A 25,203-nucleotide genomic window follows, 5' to 3' on the forward strand; every position below is an offset into this window, starting at 1 on the left:
GTAGGAGGTCAGTTTGTTTCAAGAGGAAGTTTCTCCTTCAGTCAGATTCACTCTGGCTTCAGCCTGAGAGAGAGAGAAAGAGAGAGAGAGATGAGGCTCCATTCAGTGCTGCTGTTGATCGCCCTCGGTGCCTGCGCTGCTGCAGGTCAGATCATATTTATTTACTCATTAATTACCTGTTTATTAAACTCTTATGCACATTAATTACCCAAAATGGTTCCTGAATTTAATACATCAGACCATGTTCATTAATAATCTGATGATTTTATCAGATTATTAAACCAAACACATCAGCTGTTAGATAAAGTTTTTAAAAAATCTGCTCATGATAATTAAGCATTAATATGATTGAGCTGTTAATAAATGTTAATGACCTTTTGTTACCTGTTGGTTTAATGCCTAAGTTGAATTAATGTGGAAATGAAACCAGGCAGATCCATGGGGTTCACTTACTTTCTAAACTTATTAATAAAAACAACAAACTGATGATTTCATGGGAAAATGTTTTTTTTTTCATTTTCTTCATAAAATAGATTTGATAATAAACAGAATCTGTTCAAACTAATAATTTAATGCAATATTTCCTATAAACTCAGCTGGTCATAATTCATGTTAAACAATAATTTGCTCTTTATTACTGCATAATTAGTGTTTACATTGAAGATAAATAACTAATGAACCCTTAGGTCACCATATAATAACCTGCTGGTTATTGATTAATGATCTGATGATTATTGATTAATGATTTGATTATTATTCAGCCGCTGCGTTTACAGAATTACTGTTTTACACAGTAAAAGTGAAATAAAAATAATCCAGAAACATAAAAACTGGCTTATTAAATATGAATATTTATGGATCAGAAATGTTTTCCTCTTTTAAACTTTCTTCAACTGATTCTGACCTGAAGAAGCTTCTCAGAATCATTTGGACCGGGCTCAGAACCAGAATCAGGCTACTGACGAGCTCCGTTACAGAGTGAACCAATCAGGCGCTGGTTCTGACTGACCCGGTCCGGCCGGAACATGAAGCTGGTTCTGATGATGATCAGTTTATTCTGACAGCAGCAGATCATGACGGGCTGGATCTGGTTCTGGTCCAGTTTTTGGTCTGGATCTGGCCCAGTTCTGGTTCTGGTGAGGCGACTCGGTCCAAATGTTCCTCTGATGTTTCATAAGCAGTAAGCGGCCGCAGGTCACATGACCCAACAGGAAGTCACACCTGAAACAGTTGCAGGTTCTGGTTCTGGTTCTGATTCTGCAGGTTTTGTTCCTGCAGGGCCCCAAACGACCGTTTAAACAGCAGACCACAAGCAGGTTACCATGGTGACGACACCTTTGGGATAAAGTAGAGTCCAATAAATGGTTCAGCTTTTGACAACAGTAGCATTAAAAATAAGATTTTAAAGCAGAAAATGTGAAAAACGCTTTTATATAATTTATTTTTCCAGGTTTATTAATTCGTCTCCATGTTGTTACAGTATATGAGACAAATAATCTCAAAACAGATCTCCTCCAAAACAATAATAATAATACTACTACTGCTAATAATAGACGCATATTATTATTATTGTTGTTGTTCTAATAATAATAATAATAAGCTTATTATTATTATTGATAGTAATAATAATAATAATAATATTATTTTTACATAAATAAAAATAAGCTTATTATTATTGATATAATATCTATAATATCTATTGTTATCAATAATAACAATAGAAGCTCAATATTATTGATAGCAATAATAATTCATTATTATTATTATTATTATTATTATTATTATTGTTAATAATAATAATAATAATAATAATAATAATAATTATTATTATTATTATTATTATAGTTCAGTTTGGACTTATAAAAAGTCCAAACTGAAGTTTATATCATTTTTGTGACATACTGTGTTTGCGGTTTAGATCTGAACGGTTTCAGGATTCCGATCGATCGCTAAACGTTTCTACTTGGGGGAAAATAGCATACAGCTACGTGTCTCTGTGTGCTTAGCGCTATCAATCACTGTTGTGCACACGCTGCTCACTCACTCTCCAGTTACTCTCTGCTACCCTAGCAGAGCCTGTAGTGAATGCTAAGGCTAGTTAGCATAGCTACCATTGAGAGCAGTCACTGGTGGCTATGCTAACCTGTTGCTATTCTAACTTTCCATTACAGTTTTCCTAACAGTAAATTCTTTCTCCGTCATCAGCACATTTAGCAGTGAGTACATGATGATGATTGACAGCGTTAAGCCCCGCCTCCTGCCTCTTATTGGTTGTTTTCGGTGCGTTTCAGCAGCAGCACCTCAGGGAGGATCTGCTCTGATTATCTGAATCATAACAAACATGGAGACGGATCAATAAATCTGTAGAAATTTCTTATCGTAAAGTTCCTCTGATGTCTCACACATTAAAACCTCAGCAGCTGAGGTCTGCCGGTTCTGATTCTGGTTCTGCTCAGACAGCTGAGTCCTGACTGAAGGTGACCTGTTGCCATGGAGACGTCTGAGTTATTTTATACCCCGATTGTTTATGACGGGATGTAAACATGAAACTGAACAGAACCACCGAGTTTACTGTCTGACCCGATCCCGGCTCACCGCTTCTGGTTCTGATTCAGAAAAACACACGTCAGGTCCAGAACCGCCAGAACCACCAACAGGATCTGCTGCAGGACCTGACCTCTGACATCCAGGAGAACCGGGCCAAGACAAAACCGGACCCCTGAAGAACTGGACCCAATGCGCTCCACGTTCTTGACCCGGTAGTCAGCCTGAAGGCGCTCCTGTGCCAGACCGTTGGTACCGACCCATCACCAGTGGTTCTGGAGCCGACGCCCTCAGCCCCCACTCCTCCTCAGTTGGACCTATAAATACCAGAGAGTAGGGTGTAAACACGTCGCCGTGGTAACCGGTTCCTCCAACGCGCCGCAGAGTTCAGACCAAAGAAGAAGTCAGAGGAGGAAGTGGGAGAAACCTGGGGGGGTCCAGTGTGTGTGCGTGAGTGTGTATGCGTGAGGGGGTGTGCATGTGTGTGTGTGTGTGTGTGTGTGTGTGTGTGCGGTCTGCGGTCGAATGTGTTTCCTGGCTCTGTGAGGTTTCTTCACTTCTCCCTCCGATCTGAAACCGACTGCAGAACTTTCTCCAAAAACAGAAGTGGGACAATAGGACCTGCATCAGCTCAGCACCGCTCCCAACCCGTGGGCCTGAACCGGGTCAGGAACCTGGTGCCAGAGCCGGTGTTCTGGTTCTAGAGCCAGAACCTGATCACCATCCATGATCAGGTTCTGCTGATCACCGGACGATCTGATCCAAGTGCAACAGAGACCCGGAGTCGGGAACTGACCTGAAAGCCTCATAGAGAAAGAGGAGGGCAGAGAGCGCCCACTGCTGGTGGACCCACCTGCAGTGGGGGGTCACCTGTCTCTGTCTCCATGAAACTTCAGGTTGTGCAGATCAGACAGAACCAGAACCAAACCGTCCAATCATTGAACAGAAACATGAGAGGATGTAGCATCTCTGGATCAAAAGAGTTCTACAGTTATAGCTCTAGATTTCTAAATCTAGAGTTATAGATCTAGATTAATAAATCTAGAGTTACAGATCTAGACTTATAGATCCAGAGTTGTTGATTTTGATTTATATATCTAGATTATATTGCACAGCGTCAGTTGTTCCAGCTGGAAACTAGAGATCAGGATGACCTCTGAACTCTGACCTGAACCTTTAGAGCCACATAGAGACGGTTCCAAAGTGGGCCTTCTATCAGCTGAAGAACATTTCCAGGATCAGAGGACTAATGTCTCAGCATCAGAGAAACTCATCCTCTCTGCAGTGGCATTGATTTCTGCAGCAGCGTCTTCACAGGTCTGACTAACAAATCAATGGTCCAGAACGCTGCTGCTGGAGTTCTGACTAAACCCAGGAAGATACAGCACAGCATCCAGTTATATATCACCCAGTTCTACATTCCTTCACTGAGAGAAGAGACTTCAAATACTGCTGGTAGTTTAGAAATCACTGAACAGATTAAAGATCTGCTGCTGCTGTTGGATCCATCTGCTGGTTCCGCTCTGCATCAGCACCAGAACCTGGAGAAGCAGCATTCAGCTACTCTGACCCACAGATCTGGAACAAACTTCCAGAAAATGGAAAAAACAGCCGAAACCCTGAGTTCCTTTAAATCTAGAAAACCCAACTGCTTAGTTACTTTTAAACTTTGATCAATAGTCGATTTTTATTTTTGATGATTCTGATGATGATTATTGATCAAATTGAATATTTGTCGATGAGTTTAATGTTTTATGATGTAAATCATCTTCAACTGCTTTGCTGCTGAAATGTGCTTTACAAATAAACTTCACTTGACCTGAGCCCCTAAGCGAACCAAAACCAGACCAAATCGGATCAAATCCGGACCAGCTGTCCAGGTTAAGCACTGTAGGATCAGTAGATTGAACCGGGCCAGAGGAGCTTCAGTGAACTTTGGGTCCATTCCACCATCAGCAACATGGTGACACGCTGCCAGAGTGTGTGTCCGTGTGTGTGTGCAGTTTCAGTTCAGCTTTTCGCAGATTGTGAAACCCGATGACGTCTCCAACGGTCACATGAAGTTCTGCAGCAGATCTGTTCACTGGAGGCGGTTCTGATCCAAACAGGAAACATCTGCTGCCTGGAGGATCCTGCAGTCTGAACCCACAACACAGCCACACACACACACACACACACACACCGGAGACCAGAACCTAACCAGAACCCGACCAGAACCATGTCATTCAGAGTGATGTTCAGCGTTTTGCATTCAGATCATAAAGTTCAGTTTAGTTCTGGTCTGACCAAAAATCCTCCTTCCTTATGTTTGCTGAATCCAACATGGCAAACTGCTAACTGTTAACATGACTTCTGATGGCTTCCTTTAACTGATGGTTGCCCTCATTGCTGTGGATCATTTGGTCCAGAGTCTCCATCTGATCTCTGATCAGAGCGCTCCTTGTTCAGCCTGGAAGTTTAGCTGGACTTTGACTAGGCTGTGTCTTGGTTCCATTGGACCAGTCTCTTTGGTTTCTGATTGGAGAGTGAGATGTTCAAAGCCTCAGCCTGCCGTGAACTCCCTGAGCGCTCTGCGTGCTCCTCCACGATGCCGTTTGCTCCAAATCATCTCTGAACCTCTGAGGCGTCACAGAGCAGCTGGAATAACTCTGGGATTAGATTAGATTAGAATACACACATCTGGACTCTACTTAGTCATTAGGAAACATCAGGCAACTTCTGAAGGCAACTGGTTGACCTCTGAGAAAAGGGGGGAGGGCAAACAATTTTGCTGCACTTTTCAGTTTTTATTTGTAAAAAATACTTTGAATCATGAATCATTTCTACCTCATAGATACAAAACACTTTGTGTTGATATTTCATATTAAATTCCATATTTCTGACAAAATATGAAAAAGTTCAAGGGGTAGGAATACTTTTGCAAGCTGCATACATAGAGATACACACACACACACACACACATATATATACGTATGTATGTATGGGTGTGTATGTATCTCTATGTATGCAGCTTGCAAAAGTATTCATATATATAGAGATTATCTATCTATCTATCACATATGTGTGTGTGTATATCTATCTATGTGTGTGTGTGTTGCGAGCGTTGCTGTTGCCGTCGAGGTTTTTGCAGCAGCAGATCTTGCGGTCGAACCTCAAACCTCTCTCTCCTCCCAGAAACCATCGGGCCTCAGTCACTTTCTGTTTTTATCAAACTTCTTTCACTGTCCTATCAGGCGCCGCCTGAACTCACTGCTGCCCTCTGGTGGCCGCTGAAGAGAACTCGTTGATGCTTCCAGGTCGGGCTGCGCATGTTTTGGTTTTCAAATGAAGTCTCATCTTTGCGTTTCCATTAATCTCCCGGCATCTTTTGGTTTCATGAAATCCTTTTGGTTTCTGAATGTCTAAACTGACCTGAGCTGCCCTCACTTGCCCTCACCTGGAGTGAGGTGTGAAACTGTCGTCATGGTTTCTGACCAGGAGACTAACAGAGCCGGACTCTGTAAAGTTTCACCTCCCTGGTCATCTTCACTGCAGGTGACCACCAACCCGCTGCCATGACGATGGGCGCCGCCCAGGCTCCCAACCAACCAGGGCTCGGCCCTGCTGCCCCGGATTCCAATCCAAGGATCTCAGAACTGGTTCAGAACCAGGAGCAGGGCGACATTTGGAGAGCACAGGTTCTGGAGCTGCTGACCCGGTTGGTTCAGGTCCAGGAGGAGCGGACCAAGCACCAGGCCCAGGTTGTGCAGCAACTCAGCCTTCTGGTCAACCAGGTGAGTCTAGCCCAGTCAGCCCAGGTAGCCCAGTTTAGCTCAGCTAGGTCCGGTTAAGCTTATCGTCTAGTTTATGAAATGTTTAGAGTTAATCTGTTAGCTTTAGCTTTAGGTAACCTCCAGAACATCTGGACCAGATTTCTGGGTCAGCTTGGTATCGCTCCCATAGATGAAGGACCAACAAGAACCTTCTGCTCATGATTGGTTCTGATCCATTCTAACTGAACTCACCTGGACTCACCCTCAGGGCTCCCAGCAAATCCAGAACCTGCAGAACCTGGCCCGGCACCAGAACCTGCTGGTGGAGAACCACCAGGCTTTACTACTGCAGACGTCACGCATCGCCACCCAGCTGCAGGAAATCAACAAGAAACCCACCGCTCTCGGCCCATGAGATCCTCCGACTGCCCACAACCAGCCAATCAGATCTCTGTCTCTACATGCCACCAATCAGATTCTTTAAAATCAGACATGCAGTTGAATCTATGTGCTCTTTTGAAGGCTGACCAATTTTTTTAATTAACCAATTAGCCTTTGCGGTTAATAATTAATGAATTGATTGACTGATTCTGTGATGTTTTAAACTGTAAAACAAACAAACTAACTGTTCACCTGTTCAAGCTCTAAATCGCTTCAGGCTTTAATTGCTCTGTTCCTCTGATTTTAAATAAAATTTTACATTTTTGCTGCAATTTTGGCTTCCTGTTTATGATGAACTCAACACCTGTGTCTTCACACACCTGTCTGTTTACGTACGGTTCTGCATAGACTAGGTTTATGTGAACCTGCCAGGCTCGGCGGGTGTTGCCAACACGTTCTGACCTGTGAGCACCACCTGGTGTCGAGCACCACTTGGTGTCCTCAAGTGGGCGCTCTACCTGTTTCAGGTATTGTTGGTTTACCGGAATTTGTTGTTTCTCCTCGTTTCAGAACCTCCAGGACCAACACTGATCCAATTAAACTCGATCTTCCAACCAAACCAGTCAGAGGTCATTCTGACTGCCGGCTCTAAGGTCCAGCTCGGTTGCCTTGGTGACGGGTTGGTGAACATGTCCACCACTGCGCTTCGTCCATTACCGAGGAATTGTCAGAACATCTTGCAGATCAACAGTGTGTCTCCCAGACACACCGGTACGTACCATTGCAGGTACGCCAACCAGAGCCTGGACCACCTGAACACCTGGATACACCTGTATGTCAAAGGTAAGCAGGCCCGGTGACCTTCCTGTTTATCTCAGTGACATCATTGACATTACCTCATTTCCCATGATTCTCCTCTGTCAGATCCAGGTAACAACTCTACGGTGTTTGTCACGCCTCGCTCCACACCTAGGTATCCTAAAGAGGGTGACAACTTCCTGTACAGGTGTCTGCTGACTGACCCGTCTGTCACAGACCTCACCCTCCAATCAGAGGGTGAGGTCAGGGGGCGGGGCCTGCCCCCAGGTATGAATGTCACCTTAGACCCTCGAAAAGGAGCCTTGATCAAACATATAAGGAAGACCTTCAAAGGCCGGTACTCCTGTTCGGGTTGGAGGAATGGTCAAGAGTTCCGATCAGAGCCGTTTGCCCTGATGGTGGCTCCCAGTAAGACACCTGTCTCTCTACACACCTGTCGGACATTACACCTGTCTGTCTATCTGTCTGATGCCCCCGAGTCTCTGCCTCACCCTCTACCTGTCTGTCTGCAGTGGACCGCCCTCCCTCCGTCGCTGTCAGTCAGGGTGAGTGGGTCCGTCTACAAGGAGAACGGTTCACAGTCACCTGTCAGAGCAGCAACCCTTCACACAGCTACACCGTCACCTGGACCCACCCACACACAAAGGTGAGCAGCCAGACGTCACTTGTGTCTCTTTGGTCCCGACTGCCCCACCTGTCTTCCTCTAACAGGTAGTTTGGTTGTTTTAGGACCTGGCAGTCAGCGAAACCACGACCTACGTCAATGGGTACTTTAACATCAGCAGCACTCTGACCGTCTCTGCTGTCAACCATCAACACAGCGGACTGTACACCTGTACTGCTGTTGGCAGAGCTGGGGTTGCCACGGTAACCACCCACCTGACCGTGTTGGGTTAGTAATCAGTCAATACCAAGGCGATGATAACAGATCAGGAAACTGGACCAGATATCTGGAGAAAACCTTCATGCTGTCTTCTTTTCCTCATCTTCATCAGATCACCCTTACCTGAGGATCTACCTTCAGACTGCCAACACCCAGCAGGTCTCCGATGAGCTGCCTGGCAACTTTAGCAGGGAGGAGACGACTGAAGAACCAGCGGCTAACGTCAGCTTCGGTTCGGAGGAGCTGCAGAGAGAGCTGGTGTTTAACGGGAGCAGAGGCAGCGGCTACCGGAGGGTGGAGGTGTTCGAAGGTGGAGACCTGACCCTGACCTTCATCATGGAGGCCTATCCTCCAATCAGACAGCATCACTGGACGACACCGGAACACGTAAACAATGATGGCAGCAGCATGTATGAGAGGAGCTACACAGCTACCGCCTACAGGTATCCCAACAATTCCACCTTAAAGCTCTGCAGACTTAACAATTTCACTTGAAACCCAAAATAAAGACACCATGCTAGTTACGCCTTCATAACCTGAAGTTAATACCACCTTAACTAACCACACCAACTGCACTACCACCTTGGAAAGTCCAATAATCATCAATACCACCTTAATAAATGCAGTTATTTCAGCTTTGAAATAAACCTAACATTCCGTGCCACCTTTAAAACAATAACTACATACCACCTTAATCATGTAACAATGTTTTTTTTAGTGAAGATCTTTTAATATTAATGTTTGTTAAGGTGGTATGTTTGGCACCACTTTAAGTGGGTGGTTCTGGTAATGTGTTTTTAAGGTGGTATTTTAGTGCAGCCATTGAGGTTTCAGTGCTAGGAAGGGATTTTATTTAATGATTGAAGGAGATCTTTTTGGTCACATTAAGTTGTTTTTTAAGGTGGTATATATAAGGTCTGTGACTTGTTTTAAGGTGGTATTGTTGTTGGAACAGGTCAGAGGCCAACCTGCTGGTGCGGCGCCTTCGTCAGGAAGATGCCGGTCGATATTCTTTTAATTTTTCAAACTTGTTCTTTAACGGGTCGCAGGATGTGGACCTCCGGATCTACCGTAAGAACCGGTTCCACCTTTTCTACTTCCGATTGTCTCATTGGGTTTTTTGTGCTGGTGAACCGTTCGATCTGATCCAAACCCTGCAGATCCTCCGACTGTCAGTGTCACGCAGCAGAACCAGTCCCTGATGTGCAGCGGGTCTGGTTATCCACGGCCCACGGTCCTCTGGTCCGTCTGCACCCACGTGGACAGGTATGTGAACTGAGCTGCCAGTGCCCCATAAAGGCTCGGCAAGGTGTGTCCTGAAGGGGGCGCTGCAGCCAGTGGCACTTGAAGAACATGAAGTTTTATTTGTTGATGTTGGGAAGTTTTGGTCAGAAACATCTGCAGCCATGTTGGGATCAGAACAAAAGCCAAGATGAAGCTCTGATCTCCTGCAGGTGTGAACCCAACTCCAACCACCAGGTGTCTCCATCTGCTGCAACCTCAGAGGACGAGGAGGAGGTGAGGATATTCTTTCCTCTGTCCAGCCCTGACGATGATGTCACAGTCAAGTGTTTGGCGTACAACCTGGTGGGCGAGTCTCGTCAAGTGTTTGTTCATCGTGAGTATCAGAGGAACCCAAAGTGAAAAACCTCAGAGATCTGATCCCAGACCAGCTCCGCTCTTAGCACCAGACTGTCCTGGGCCGGCACGGCTCATCTGAAGGAGCAGATTAGGATTAACAGAGCTCAGTCTCTAAATCCAGATTAGGTGTAAAACTGACTCCTGCCTCCAAAACTGAGCAGTTGCTAACTTTGTCCATCCGGTGCTGCGTTCAGGTTCCACAGGACTTCGCACCGTCTTCACTCCAGCTTTGATTGGAGCGCTGAGCGTCTCCTCCGTCCTCCTCCTGCTGCTGTTGATTGTGTTCTACAAGTGCAGACAGGTGAGTTCCTCTGGGGCCGGTGAATACAGGTTCTGGTGTTCTTTGTGAGTGACAGGAACCAGAACCAGAACCAGAACCACAGACAAACAGTCTTCTTCTCTTCAACCAGAAACCAAGGTATGAAATTCTGTGGAAGATCATTGAGAGTAACGATGGCAACAACTACACCTTCATTGACCCCACCCAGCTGCCATACAACCAGAAGTGGGAGTTTCCTCGAGACAAGCTGCGACTTGGTATCAACAGGACCTTTGACCTCTGTGTAGCCTTCCTCAGTCTTCCTCTCCCATTTTTTTACTGTGTCACTGCTCTTTGTCCTTCAGGGGGCGTCCTGGGCTCGGGGGCGTTTGGAAAGGTTGTTGAGGCGACGGCGTACGGCCTGGGAACAGAAAACAAGGCCACCAGAGTTGCTGTCAAGATGCTCAAACGTGAGTGGTCCCTCCTTCACAGTCAGCATCCGGCTGCCATGTGACCAACCACCTGAGTTTCATGTGTTTGCCTGCAGCCAACGCTCACTCAGAGGAACGGGAGGCTCTGATGTCAGAGCTGAAGATCCTCAGCCATCTCGGTTACCATGACAACATTGTTAACCTGCTGGGAGCGTGCACGCAAGGAGGTAATCAGTCCGAACCCAAAGGGTGTGACAGACGGAACACTGAGACCTCGGGATTACCATCTTTAAGCCTTCAGATAGCCTTAAACCAGTTCCAAGCCACTCTTGAGACATTCTTAAGCATTAGTCTACGTTTTAATGGCCGTCCATGTATCATGTAAACCCTCTGGTCCTTGGAGTCGGTGGAGTTTGTCTCAAGCTGCGTTTGGGTAGAGAGGCATTGGACACCCTGGACAGGTCTAGAGTCCATCACAGGACAGACAACCACACACACTCAGACCTGAGGACAAACACAGACACCAGTTAGCCTAACTGTTGTGTCTTTGGGCTGTGGGAGGAGGCTGTTATGAGTTATTCCAGAACCAGTCAGGAACCAGGAAAAGTCTGAACTACTCTGGTCTAAACCAGTCTGAAACTGGTGTGTCTAAACCATGTGCTCTAAACCATGTGGTCTAAACCATTACCAGCAGACATCTGGCCCAACTAGACCAATTTCAGTCAATTCAGTTCTGGTGAGTCACACATCAAGTTTAAGACTCCACAGAACCAGTCTTAGGTCAGGTCTGATCTAATGTAAACTGGTCAGAAACCATTTAAACCATTCCTGACCCAGTCTAAAGTTGATCTTGGAGGAACCACAACGGCCCTCAGGTGTGCGACGTCCATGTGTGGACACGTTCTCTGTCCCGGTTTGTATCGCCTGCCAATGTTCATCAGAACATCCAAGAGACGCTTCAGGTTTCAGATGAAAGTTCTGCAAACTGGTTTATTGATTGTTTCATGTTTGTTATTAACTAAAACATTTTGAATCTTATCTCTTAACCTTTGACCCTGACAGGCCCCATGCTAATGATCACAGAGTACTGTAGCCAGGGCGACCTACTCAACTTCCTACGGACTCACGCGCCAGACTTCATGGCGTCCATGATCACCGTAGACGAGGTTGGAGACGAGGTCTTCTATAAGAACCTGACAGGACAGCAGGAAAGGCTACGCAGGTCAGAGGTCATCTGTTCTCTCCGGGGTTTCCAGTTGAATCTGTCTGTTGGTGACAGATTCTAAGGAGGCCTCACCTCCACAGAAATCAGTGACCGGTTGGAGTCCGGTCGTCAAAACAGCCAAGATGTTGGTTAAAGTCAGATAATTACTATTTATCCCTGTTGATGCCGATGAGGTCCTGGTACTTAATGTCTCTCCACCTGTAAGACCTGGTCAGGTGAATGATAACGTCCAATCATGTGACCCGCAGTGACAGTGGGATTTCATGCTGGTCAGAGTACCAGGAGATGCAACCGGCACTGGCTCCAGGTCCAAATGAGCCAGGTAAGACTGAGCCCACCTGGACGCACCCGGTTTCACCTGCACTTTCACCTGAGCTCACCTGGGGTTCTCTGTCAGGTGAGCACATGGTGAGCCTGTCCCTCTGTGACCTCCTGAGGTTTTCCTACCATGTGGCTCAGGGATTGGACTTCCTGTCCTCCAGAAACGTGAGAACACACCCCGACATACACACGAAGTAAATCAGTGCAGGAATGTCTGTCTCAGAACCAGAACCCAGCCAAGCTTGGTTCCCAGTGCAATCCTAGATCCGGTTTAAGTGCTGCGACAGCGTGAGGATGAGGCAGAATGTGTTTAAAATGCTGAAAGTCCTCTGACCTGTATCTCTCACCTGTTGGTGCTCCAGTGTATCCACAGAGACGTGGCTGCGAGGAACGTCCTGCTGACCGACTGTCGGGTTGCAAAGATCTGTGACTTCGGTTTGGCTCGAGACATTCAAAACGATGACAGCTACATCGTTCAGGGAAACGTCAGTAGTTTAACTCAACACAGACTGATTCCTCGGATCCAAAGGGAACTTTATCTTGAAATTTGGTGTTTTATTTTGACAGGCCCGGCTGCCGGTGAAGTGGATGGCTCCAGAGAGCATCTTTCAGTGTCTGTACACAGTTCAGAGTGACGTCTGGTCCTACGGGGTCCTGCTCTGGGAGATCTTCTCTCTGGGTAACCATGGAAACAGTAGCCTGAACCTCACTGAGAAAAGGTCAAGCATCTGAGCATCTTTGACTCACTTCCTGTGTTCATCTGCTCAGGTAAGAGTCCGTACCCCAACGTTGTTGTGGATACCAACTTCTACAAGATGATCAAAGATGGCCACCATATGGAGCAGCCGGAATTCGCTCCTAATGAAATGTGAGAAAAATCTTCTTCATACTTGTTATGTTTGGAAGCCGGGAAGAGGTAAAAGCACGAGTAGACAAAGAACTCTTCTTAACAGCTTTTATTCTTAACTTACTCAGCAGTACAGCAGCATCAGGTATTCCTTTCCTCCATCTCATTTGCTTTTCTTCTCCCCTCGACAACCAGCACTACTCTCGTACACCACCTAGTGGTAGACACAACAATGCTGATTTGATGGGAATTTATCTTCTCGCCTATTTTCAAGATATTTTAAGATTATCTGAATTTCCATGGCAACAGTTCTAGAAGGTAAACCAAAACCTGCATGAAGAAGGGAAATGTAGTTCCTCCAACCCCGGTCCTCCAGATCTGCTGACCTGCAATACAACTTTATTTACAAACCACTTCAGAACAACAGCGTTGGCCAAAGTGCTGCACATTAAAACCGTTAAGAGCTTAAAGCCAACAAACACCTCAAGCTGAGTCAAAAGCCAAAGAAAACGTTTTAAAAAGAGGAAATGAATCAGCGTGGTAGGTTTAGGTTACCGCAGTCACAACCTTTTCTTTTGCATCTTGAAGCTGCAGCGAAGCAATGCTCGAACTCACTGGTGAAAACTGCCCAAGAGAAGGTCTGACCTTGTAGACGCCCACAGCTCTGTCCGAGGGCAGCTTTGGGTTTGGAGAGTCCAGTCCTTCTGGTTTCAGAGGCTGAGCCATGATGGGAGCCAGCCTACATTTCCAGAGCGGCTCCTTTCCTGCGATCAGGGTCCTGGGGCCGTTGGACCCTCAGGACCCTGATCTCCGGACCTCCAGGAGTCGGCCTGCTGGAGGAGTCATGGTCCACTAGCTTACTGAGTTTTCCTCCCACTGAGCCGTGAGACAGGGCCGGTCGTTCAGAGTCAGTTGTTCAGGCGGTATCTCTGTGCAGGAACCGTAACAAAGCTGATTTCCTCTCAGGTATCACCTGATGAAGCTCTGCTGGAGTGGGGAGCCCACCCACAGACCCACCTTTAAAACCATTGGTCAGCTCATCGAAAGGCTCCTCCCCTTGACCAGTGACATGTTGCCGCGTCACAGTGACCAGGTGAGGAAGCGGAGGGGTTTCTAAGCCCTCGCCATTTTCTGACAGGCTGTGGCTTCATTGTTCCACTCTTCTTCTCTCCTCAGGTGATGTATGCAAACATTGATGAATGCAGAGCAGAAGAAGAAGAAGAGGAGGAGGAAGAGGAGAAGGATGAGGTCCAAGGTGGAATACTGAAGAGAAAAGAAGAAGAGCAAGGTAAAATTTTCTAAAGCCGCTTGCGTCCTTCATAAAACTGATGTCGCTTCACTACCTGTTCTCTTGCTAGCAGATCGCCGTGACGACGGTGAAGGAGAGGAGAGGGAGCCGACGATGAACAACATCTACCAGCTCTCCTGATCAGTGATCCAGTGAAGATCAGGAGAGCTGCCATGAACTCACATTGAGTTCATCTCATGTCCACACGTCAGCAGCTCCTCTCCGCTCTCAGACTCTCCTAGAGACTAAAGCCAAAAAAGGAAAGAGTTGCCGTTAAGCCAGCCTGGTCCTGTCTGATCTATTCTAGAAACTCTGGATCTCCAACCGATTGCAGGTTAAGAGGGTTTCAACCGGCAACCTTCTGAATCTGATCCTCTCCTCCAGATCTTCCTTTCACTCCTTCAGACTGAAGACGATCCACCAGGCTGGTTTCCAACCCAAAGGTTAGAAATCCAGAACGCAGCCCTGAGGCTCCCCAACCAGGTTTGGTCCCTGGGTGGGGTCACCAGCTGGGGTCACCAGGCCGTCCGTCCAACATGGTTTCTCATCTGATTTCGATGATTTCTTCCTCTTCAGGTTTGCCGGTTTTTGGACGTTAAGCGTTTTTCTTGTTCTCTGAAACGTGTTCAGTGTTGCTCGATAAATTGATGTTTGTGATGTTTGAATCATGTTGTATCATAAAGCAAACAGGAAGTGCCCTCCAGAATAAGGGTCTGGGCTTTATGGAATAAACTCAGAAACAAACTGTTGTGTCTCGACTGGTTTTATTTTCTGAACTTCTAGGTTTCATATAAAAATGTTTGTGATGCACTGAAGGTCCATTTGGACCAGAACCGGTGACGTATGAGGTTCTGGTTCAGAGATTCTGAAGGTTTCATATGAACAGCTGACACTGGTACCGTGCCGGACCGGCTGACTGTCAGAACCAGCACACTGGAACTCCAGCTGGTTCTGCTGCTGTGGGTTTGGATCTCTGAGACCTGGTTGGGTTCTGAGTCGTCTCTGGCCGAAATGTTCTGATGACCCGCCATGTTCTGACCCGACCTGATGGCGCGGATTCTGCAGGTGAGCCCTCAGGTGTGTCTGGGTTACAGGTAACGATCAATAAGCCGATTAGGAGAAAAACAGCCGATAATCAGCAGCAGTCAGCTTTATCAGGTTTATTCCTCATCAGTCATGGCGGCGCCACAGCTGAGCTTCCTGCTGCGCGGCCAGGTGTGGGCGGGGCCTGATTGGCTGACAGCTTTACAGGTGCTGGACTTTAGATTGAGATAAACCAGCAGCAGCTGCTGACGTCAACTCAGGACAAGCTGACCCCGGCAGAGGTCACGCTTCCCCAGCAGGGGTCTTTAAGCAATATGCTAGCAGCAACATGCTAAGAACAATTGATGCTGGTCATGAATGATTCTGCAGAACCGGTACTGGGCCGATGGAGCCGGCCCGCCGCTGGCTCCTCCGTTATCAGCTGCATTGATTCCTGGCGAGTCAGGGATCGATATAAAAGATCTGATCGCAGGATCGGATCAGAAACTTCTTCCTGGTCTCAGCAGGACCAGGAGCTGAACGGAGCGCTGAAGGTAACTGGTTCTGGTTCTGGTTCTGGGTCGGATAAAACGGTATTTAATCTCACAAAGCTCTTCTTTAATATTTCAGGTTTGAATTTCTTGGCTCTGAAAATAAAATAATTGAATGTTTTACATTTTAGATTTTATCAGAGAAAGTTTGTTTTAATATGTTTTAAGCTGTTTTTATAGAAATTATAAATGTATCGTTTCATACTGACAAAACCCGAATAAATATACACAAATGAACAATTTCTCTTTATTGCTATTTCAAACGAGAATAATAATTTCAAAGTAATTAATGATTGAATTATTTTACCGCAGTGTTTGTGTAGCTTTAGCCAGAGAGCATGCTGGGAGAAATTGGCCGGTTCATTTCCGGCTAAATTATCGTAGCTTTGAATATTTCATGTTCAAAGTGCAAATTGTTCTAACATAAGAAAAAACAACATGATTCTGACCCAACCTTACGAATTGAACTTAATTCAGCTTAACTGAACTTAATGTTTCTGAACTGAACTTATTCTATCTGAACTGAACTTATTCTATCTGAGCTGAACTTATTCTATCTGAACTTAACTGATTCTATCTGAACTTGTTGTATCTGAACTAAACTGATTCTATCTGAACTTATTATATCTGAACTGAACTGATTCAATCTGAACTGAACTGGTTCTATCTGAGCTGATTTTATCTGAAGTGATTCTATCTGAACTGAACTGATTTTATCTGAACTGATTCTGTCTTAACTGAACTGATTCTATCTGAAGTTAACTGATTCAATCTGAACGGATTCTATCTGAAATGAACTGATTCTTTCTGAACTGATTCTGTCTGAACTGAACTGATTCAGTCTGAAGAGAACTAATTCAATGTGAACTGAACTGATTCAATCTTAACTGATTCTATCTGAACTGAACTGCTTCTATTTGAACTGATTCTATCTGAACTGAGCTGATTATATTTGAACTGAACTGATTCTATCTGAACTGATTCAATGTGAACTGACCTGATTCTATCTGAACTGAGCTGATTCTATCTAAACTGAACTGATTCTATCTGAACTGATTAAATGTGAACTGAACTGATTCTATCTGAACTGATTATATCTGAACTGAACTGATTCTATCTGAAAAGATTCTATCTGAACTGATTCTATCTGAACTGAGCTGATTCTATCTGAACTGAACTGATTCTATCTGAACTGATTCAGTGTGAACTGAACTGATTCTGTCTGAACTGAACTGATTCTATCTGAACTGATTCAATGTGAACTGAACTGATTCTATCTGAACTGAACTGATTCTATCTGAAGTGAATTGTTCAGGATGTCTCGCCGCCTGTCCTCTTTGGAGGTCGTCCTCCTCGTCGTCTCGTCCCTCCTCTTCCTCTGCTGCGGCGGCCTCTGCGCCGTTTCTTGGCTCAGCCTGACTTCTGGAGGTAAGTGTTCCGGTTTCGCTCATGTGACTCTAGGTTCAGTGCTGATGATGTCACCAATGATGCGTTCAGGTGCAGATGAAGCCGTGCAACTGTCGGGTCGGTTGGTGATCACAGCAGGAGTCGAGTTTTCTGACGAGCTCAGAAACGCCAGCAGTCCCCGGTTCAAATCCCTGGCCTTTGACCTTCAGCAGCTGGTGAGGCTTTTATTGTGAAGGGTCACAGGAACACTTAGCAGGGGCTTTTATTCTGAAATGCTGGAGACAGCATCCTGCTATAAAGTTGGCTTTTAACATAAAAACCAGGAAGTTTTGTTCAGCTTCAGGAGAGGTCAGCTGACAGCAGTCTGGCCTCTGATTGGTTGGCAGGTTTATGAGGCGTTCAGCATCAGCGACCTGCGGCAGTTCTACCAGTTCTGTTGGGTCCGAGACTTCAGGTTAGACCTATGACCAATCACTAACCAATCACTGATCAGTCAATCACTGACCAATCACTGATCAATCAATGATCAATAAATGAACCGGTTCCTGCAGTTCCAGGAGGTTTGTGGGTTTTGTAGTCCGTATCGTAGCTATGGATTCCAGGTTTCCAGCGACAGGTGGACAGGTAAACATGGCTGAAACTATGACATCATCAAGATAAATTTTTGAAACTAATCTGACCTCATTTTGGAGGGAACTTGAACATTTTTAGTTTGAGCCTCTAACACGTCCACAGAATGAATCCAGAATAATTTCAGCTGCTTATCAGAAAGAAATTAAAACAGAAAAGGAGGAACTGGACAAATTCATTGATCATTGATCATTTCATTCAGTGTGATTATTAATCATCTGGTGTTTGGTTCTGGCCTCCAGTCCTGGCAGCGTGGTGGTGACCTTTGACCTGAGGTTCAGTCATCCAATTGACACTGACGAGGTGGAGCAGCAGCTGAGGGCGGGGCTTCATGTGGCTGGGGGCGGGGCCTTGGTGATTGACACCAACAGCATCCAGATTACAGGTAAATCTGTGATGTCACATCCTGATCAGGGGTCAGGATGTGACATCACAACATGAGCAGAACATTGGATGAGATTAGATTAGCTGTAATCTGGCCATTCAGAAAGAAACGTTTAGCTAATGTCCACCATGAGTTGATCCAGCGGCAACTGACAGCAGAACCAGAACCAGAACCTGAACCGAACCAGTACCAGCCAGAGAATCCAGCCAGGAGGGGATGACAACAAGAAACATTTAAACTGGAAGAACTGGAAACCAGTGAAGCTTTCTGGAGATCCCAGTCGATCTGAAAGATTTGGACTGGACCGGGTTTGATGAGAGAACTGATGGACTCTGAATCAGATCAATAATTATCAATAACAATCAATAAGGATCCTTATTGATTGTTATTATTAATAGGCAGTTAATCCAGTCAGTCTTAACTGGATCATCTCTGTTAGTCCGGTTTCACTTCCTCCAACCAACCACCAGCTCTCTGTCTTCCTGCAGAGAAACCTGAAAAGACAACACCTGCAGCAACCGGCAACACGCCTGCAGCAACCGGCAACACGCCTGCAGCAACCGGCAACACGCCTGCAGCAACCGGCAACACGCCTGCAGCAGGTGAGTTTTTCTCCGGGCAGAAGTTCAGTGAAGAGGTTCCAGGTTCTGGTTAAAAGTCGACCTGCAGGTTCCTGACAATCTAACACTGATTGATCCACCTGATCCATCTGATCCTTCCTCCAGTTTCTCTGAGCTCTCCTCAGACCGAGGTCCGATCGGGTACAGAACCTGAGTGGGTTCTATCAAACTCATAAACCCGTTTGGGTTTATTGGTCCAAGTGATTAGCTGTGTTTCCTTTAATGATAAAATTGCACAAATTGAAACTATAAAAATAAATTCTCTTAAAGGAAACAACAATTTTGAAAAAAAAAAACCCTCCTGTTTTTACTAAGACGTTTTTGTGGTTTTTCAGCCGTATCAAATTATTACACAAAACTGCAATGGAAACTTTTTTGCCTCCCACGAGTCACAAGATCAGCAGCTGGAAGTTCCTGCTGGCAGAAACCATAAAGATGGTGACAGGACATAGCAGAGCGATGGTTGGTTTGTGTTTTTTGAATAGTGTGTAGACGGCTCCACCAGAGCTCCCATTGAAACGCATTGAATCCATCGCTCTTCTCTAAAATGGCCGACTGCAGTCTTCCCAAACGCCACATACGTAGAACCTCCCAAGTTTATTTTATGTACCGTAGCGTTCGCCGCCTTCTGTTTCCAACAGCTGCAGAATTTGGACACAGATCCATCCATCCGGCCATCCAGTAGGAGGAGACAATGGTCCTGATTGGGTTTTGATGGTTCTGGTCGGGTTCTGATTGGGTTCTGATCAGAACTTGACTGGGTTCTGATGGTTCTGTCTCTAATGGGTCTGTGTTTTGCAGTGACGTGTCCTCCTGGTCAGACTGCGTGTTCTGACGGGTCCGGTTGTTTTCTGAGCGACTGGTTCTGTGATGGAGTCCCTCACTGCTTGGACTCGTCTGATGAATCTTCCTTCTCCTGCGGTCAGTGAAGAATCCAGAGGGGCAAATAAACCAATCAAAGCGGTGCATTTATGAACCAACGGGGGCAGGGATTATTTGGGGAAGGTCATGTTGGGTTCAAGGACCTGTTAACTGCTAGGCGCTCTCTCGGGTAACAACGGGCTGCTGTGATTGGTTGATTTGCCCTGGGGGATTTTGGCAGGAATGTGATGCATTAGTTTCTGGAAGTCAAAGCTGTTCTGGTCATGAAGGACTGTGATGTCACTTCCCATGTCTCCATAGCAACGCCATGTGATGGACAGTTTGTGTTGGAGGGGCCAAGCGGATCCTTCAGGTCGTCGCAGTCTGATGCTTACAACAGCAACGTCTTCTGCCGCTGGATCATCAGGTCCAAACACGGTTCTGAACGTTCTTCCTGACCCAGTTTCCTCTTTAGGTCCAATGTTTTCCTGTTGCGATGCGTTCAGGGTGAGCAGGGGACTGTCGGCCCAGGTGACATTCCAGCAGTTTGAGACGGAGGCGAACATCGACGTCCTGAGGCTGTACGAAGGAGTTGGACCCAACAAAGTTCTAGCAGGTCAGAACTCCTTGGTTCTGGAGGACCCTGAATGCCTCGCGGTGTGTCCAACATGTTGAACTTAAACCTGGTGATCTTATTGGCAGCTGAGCTCTCAGGCTCCGAGCCCCCTGGTACTGTGTGGCTGCTGACCGACCAATCAACAGTGGAGTTTATATCGGACAGCTTCAACAGTCTACTAGGCTTCAAAGCATCTTTCAGAGCCGCTGACACCTCTGGGCTGTCCGGTAAGAACCGGGCTGGGTCAGAACCCCATCCTACAGTCAGAACAGGGCTGGGTCAGAACCGGCTGCTTTCTGGTTCCAGACCCAGAGAAGCTCAGCTGCAGCTTCGAAGACGGAATGTGTTTCTGGAGGCAGCAGCAGGATGATGAAGGAGACTGGATCAGAATCAGCGGCGCCACCTTCCCCTCATCAACGGGTCCGAATTTTGATCACACCCTGGGGAACAGCTCAGGTGAGTGGACCGGTTCAGTTGAGTGGACCCTTCGGAGCGGTTCTAGTGGGTGAACCCTGATCTCTGATAGGGTTCTACCTGGTCACCCCTATGAGTCCCGGCCAATGGGAGAAGAGCTTCCGGCTGCAGAGCCTCCCTCTGACTCCACCTCCTCAGCCCACCTGCCTGAGCTTCTGGTAAACAACAAACATGTGAAAATCTGTCGTCTCATGCTGGGCACCAGGTGTGTGAGCATGTCACCTGTCTGCAGGTATCACATGTTTGGTGTGGAAGTCCATCGTTTCAGAGTCGTCCTCCGTCCCTCACTGCCAGACACTGATGCAGTCGTGCTGTTCCAGAAAGACGGTAACTATGGCGACACCTGGAACTATGGACAGGTGACCCTAAACCTGACCTCAGACGCCATGGTCAGTGACATCACCAGGTATTCCACATGCCAGACGGTGTTAGAGGTCACCTGACTGACCATGTGTCCTGTGCAGGTGGAGTTCGAAGCTTGGAAGCAAGGAGGCAGGTACAATGACATCGCTCTGGACGATATCACACTGACACCTGAGCCCTGTGGCCCCGCCCCCCCAGAGCCAACCAACGTCCCACCTCCCACCACTGTGGCGCCCATACCAGGTGAGTCAGCCACACCCCCATGCTAGCTAAACATCATGCCACGCCCCCAGGTTAGGTAAAAATCAGTCACACCCCGATTCTGGGTAAAAATCAGTCACACCCCCATTCTGGGTAAAAATCAGTCACACCCCACGCTAAACTAAACATCAGACCACATCCCCATGGTGTGTAAACATCAGGCAACATTTTATAATCTGGTTGAGTTCCAGTCAACCAGAACTCTGTACCTGAGGAAGGCCGTGTTCACACCTGTACACCTGACCCCGTCCTTCTCTCTGATTGGTTCAGCTGACTGTGGTGGACCTTTTGATCTCTGGGAGTCGAATTCCACCTTTAGCTCTCCAAACTACCCCCGTTCGTATGGAGACATGGCCAACTGTGAGTACATCTGTGTTTCTATCTGTGTTCCTGAGCCTCGTCTACCTGCTAACCTCACCTGTCTGCTCACCTCTGCAGGTATGTGGACCCTGCATGCGCCAGCAGGTCAGAACATTCAGCTCCACTTCCTGGACTTTGATGTAGAGGCGACCTATGACATGCTGGAGGTGCGGGACGGGGCGGGGTCTAACTCCACCTTACTGGGTAGGCTCCAGGTTCACCTGTCCCGAGTCTCCAGGTGGGTTTGCTCCGACTCAGGTGACCTGTTTCTGTTTCCTCCTAGCTGTCCTCACCGGCAGTACTGGCCCTGCCCACGACCTGTTCTCCACGTCCAATCAGATGACGGTCCGGTTCTTCACGGACAGTAGCGGCGCTGGCCGAGGATTCAGCGCCAACTTCACCTGTGGGGTAGCGCTGGGGTCTCCAGGTGAGAGCACACCTCAGAGGTCCAGGTTCCGGCCCGGCCAGAGGCTCTGATCACCGTCTGCTTGTAAACAGCTCCGTGCGCGGCGGCTCAGTTCCAGTGTCAGACGGGAGCCTGTATCCATGGCAACAGCCAATGTGACGGCACGCTGGACTGTCCCGACGGTTCTGATGAAGCCAACTGCGGTATGTAACTGGGTCAGAGCGGGGAGGGGTCGGGTCCAGGGGATCCCAGAACCGAGCCTCGGACCTGGTTCCAGTAGGATTGTGTAGCACTGATTGGCCTGGAGGTTCTAGGTCAATCAGAGGCCTAGAACCTCCCCTAGACCCCACTCCCTAGTCTCAGGTGTTGGCACAGACAGGAAGTGATGCGTCAACCCCTCCCCACCTGTTGCTGTGTCAGTTACGCTGCAGGTAAACGGCTCCAGGCGGCTCCGGGTCCAGATTGGCTCCACTCCGCACACCGTGTGTTCTGACGGCTGGACCTCTCACCTGTCAGACCTCACCTGTCGATACCTGGGACACAGGTACCCCTGATCTGCAGACAGGTCCGGTAGGACCAGAACCGGTTCTGAGCTTTGACTGCTTCCAGGTCTGGAGACTCATCTCTGCTACCAGCTCTGCCTCAGGACTCTCCGTTCGTATCCATCAGCCTGACCAGAACCAGAACCGGTAACGGGTCACTGGAAACCAGCGTGAGGTAAGCAGAAGCAGAACCAGATCTGGTTCAGAGGAACCTGCTGACCTCTGACCTCTGACCTCCACAGTGAGACGTGCAGCAGCGGGGAGGTGGTGTCTCTGAACTGCACCAACCAGCGTGAGTAAAGCCGAACCTGAAGCAGAGAAACGCTGCAGCCTCAGGCGCTGACTGCTGCTGTTCACAGCTTGCGGGCGCCGCCAGGTGACCCCGGACCAATCAGAGGCCAACACTTTGGACCAATCAGAGGGCAGAGGACCTGCAAATGGTGAGAATCTGGATTCTGGATCTAACCTCTACTTGACCTTGTCGGGGTCGTTGGGTTCAGTCTGACTATTGCTGCCAGGTGACCACAGAGTGGTGGGCGGAGTCAATGCAGCAAAGGGGGCGTGGCCTTGGATGGTGTCCCTGCATTGGAGGGGCCGCCATGTCTGCGGCGCCTCGTTGATCGGTGGCGACTGGCTGCTGACGGCGGCGCACTGCGTGTACGGGTGAGAGACGCGCCTGAGGCTAGCAGCAGGTGAACCGCCGACCTGCAGGTGGCGCCATGTGCCGTGTTCTTCTTCTCTGTCTACAGGAAGAACCTCCACCTGGAGTCCTGGTCGGCTGTCCTGGGGCTGCACGCTCAGTCACAGATACACGCTGCGGAGGTTCAGACCAGACCAGTCGATCAGATCGTCATCCACAGAGAATACGACCGGCTGACCAAACACGGCGACATTGCCATGATGCGTTTGCAGCAGCCAATCAACTTCACCCGTGAGTTACACATCAGAGTCCTAGTTCACTCACCTGACACCTGCATGTGACTGTAAACCCAGAGCGATGTCTGTCAGGCTGATGGTAAACCCTGAGTCTTGTTTGTCAGGCTGATGGTAAACCCTGAGTCTTGTTTGTCAGGCTGATGGTAAACCCCGAGTCTTGTCTGTCAGGCTGATAATGGCCTTTGGTGTGTTGCAGAGTGGGTTCAGCCCGTGTGTTTGGCTGCTGAAGGTCAGAATTTCGCTGCAGGAAGGAGATGCTTCATCGCCGGCTGGGGCCGAGAAGCAGAAGCAGGTTAGAAGCAAGAACAGCCAGCAGAACCCAACAGGGACATCGTGTTCTCACCTGTCCACCCCTCACCTGTCTCACCTGTTTGAGTTGCAGGTTCTCTTCCTGATGTCCTCCAGGAGGCAGAGCTTCCCCTGGTGGAGCAGGCCCAGTGCCAGCTCCTCCTACCCGAGTACACCATCACCTCCAGCATTCTGTGTGCCGGTTACCCTGAGGGCGGAGTCGATAGCTGCCAGGTAACGGCTCACCTGGTCTTACCTGGACAATCGGTATAGAATCAACACAACTTAAACCAGTTCAGGAAGCTGGTCAAATGACTGACTGAGGGTCAGAGATGATCTGACAGCTGATTGGTCAGAAATTATCTGACAGCTGATTGGTCAGAGATTGTTCCAGTTTTTCACTGAACTGGGAATATTCTGTCTCTTTGCAGGGAGACTCTGGAGGTCCACTGATGTGTGAGGAGGACGGACACTGGACTCTGATTGGTTAGTGTGTCTTTCTGTCTCTCTCTCTTTTTCTCTGTAACTTGCTCTCTGATCTCTGATTGGCTCCTGACAGGCGTGACCTCATTCGGCGTTGGCTGTGCACGACCTCAGAAACCTGGGGGCTACGCCCGCGTGTCAGCCTTCGCCTCCTGGATTGCTCAGACCAGACGCTCTTCCTCTCCGTAACATGGAGGACTCGGGGGAAATTGCTTGATCACAGCAGTAAACTTTTAAACTTTGATTAAATCTGAAAAATGTAATTGAAAGAAATAAAAAGCGTTGAAATCTTCTGAGTTGATTTCTGATTTCTGACACAGTCCAAACAGCTGGTAGCATCAGGTCTCTTTCCTGGTCTCCCTGGGTTTCCATGGTAACAGGTGGACTGAATCTCTGAGCTAAACCAGAAACTGATTGGACCTGCTACAGATAATAATAATTTCCTGTTTGTTAATATGCTTCATGGAAGCTCCGCCCACTTTGGGTGTGGCCAGGTGTGACATCATCATCTGTGACGGGGAACTCTGGTTCAGTTAACTGGTGATAATTTCTACAGAGCTTCAGCCATGATGGAAACATTCCCAGCAGCATGATACTGCCATTGTT

The 25,203-nt window shown here is 47.6% G+C and overlaps 2 protein-coding genes across 3 annotated transcripts; both read left to right on the top strand.

Annotated features, from left to right (window-relative positions):
• Nucleotides 1–22: 22 nt before the first annotated feature.
• csf1rb (colony stimulating factor 1 receptor, b) lies at nucleotides 23–15,136 on the top strand. 2 transcript variants are annotated; one of them, XM_028031444.1, is made up of 22 exons: nucleotides 23–145; nucleotides 7,248–7,520; nucleotides 7,602–7,904; nucleotides 8,009–8,142; nucleotides 8,226–8,388; nucleotides 8,492–8,822; nucleotides 9,335–9,450; nucleotides 9,540–9,645; nucleotides 9,834–9,997; nucleotides 10,215–10,321; nucleotides 10,431–10,557; nucleotides 10,645–10,749; nucleotides 10,827–10,937; nucleotides 11,773–11,932; nucleotides 12,184–12,257; nucleotides 12,333–12,421; nucleotides 12,619–12,741; nucleotides 12,824–12,935; nucleotides 13,025–13,124; nucleotides 14,070–14,196; nucleotides 14,280–14,391; nucleotides 14,462–15,136. In XM_028031444.1, the coding sequence occupies exons 1-22, from the start codon at nucleotides 91–93 to the stop codon at nucleotides 14,530–14,532; spliced, it is 3,063 nt and encodes a 1,020-aa protein (XP_027887245.1). In that variant the 5' UTR covers nucleotides 23–90; the 3' UTR covers nucleotides 14,533–15,136. The 2 variants fall into 2 exon arrangements, with proteins under 2 accessions (XP_027887245.1, XP_027887246.1); XM_028031445.1 differs by having other exon boundaries at nucleotides 14,465–15,136.
• Nucleotides 15,137–15,717: 581 nt separating this feature from the next.
• tmprss15 (transmembrane serine protease 15) lies at nucleotides 15,718–24,890 on the top strand. Its single transcript, XM_028030601.1, has 28 exons — nucleotides 15,718–15,968; nucleotides 17,269–17,393; nucleotides 17,463–17,587; nucleotides 17,759–17,826; nucleotides 18,245–18,387; nucleotides 18,876–18,967; nucleotides 19,808–19,928; nucleotides 20,190–20,295; nucleotides 20,375–20,484; nucleotides 20,571–20,711; nucleotides 20,791–20,940; nucleotides 21,011–21,116; nucleotides 21,191–21,347; nucleotides 21,423–21,564; nucleotides 21,853–21,942; nucleotides 22,021–22,146; nucleotides 22,226–22,369; nucleotides 22,441–22,551; nucleotides 22,769–22,892; nucleotides 22,958–23,065; nucleotides 23,133–23,182; nucleotides 23,250–23,330; nucleotides 23,409–23,553; nucleotides 23,640–23,821; nucleotides 24,023–24,118; nucleotides 24,209–24,348; nucleotides 24,546–24,600; nucleotides 24,674–24,890. Exons 2-28 carry the CDS (start codon nucleotides 17,282–17,284, stop codon nucleotides 24,784–24,786), a joined length of 3,138 nt encoding a protein of 1,045 aa, XP_027886402.1. The 5' UTR covers nucleotides 15,718–15,968; nucleotides 17,269–17,281; the 3' UTR covers nucleotides 24,787–24,890.
• Nucleotides 24,891–25,203: the final 313 nt, after the last annotated feature.

The sequence above is a fragment of the Xiphophorus couchianus genome, chromosome 11 (genome assembly GCF_001444195.1).
Source record: "Xiphophorus couchianus chromosome 11, X_couchianus-1.0, whole genome shotgun sequence".
In the NCBI taxonomy this organism is placed as follows: Eukaryota; Metazoa; Chordata; class Actinopteri; order Cyprinodontiformes; family Poeciliidae; genus Xiphophorus; species Xiphophorus couchianus.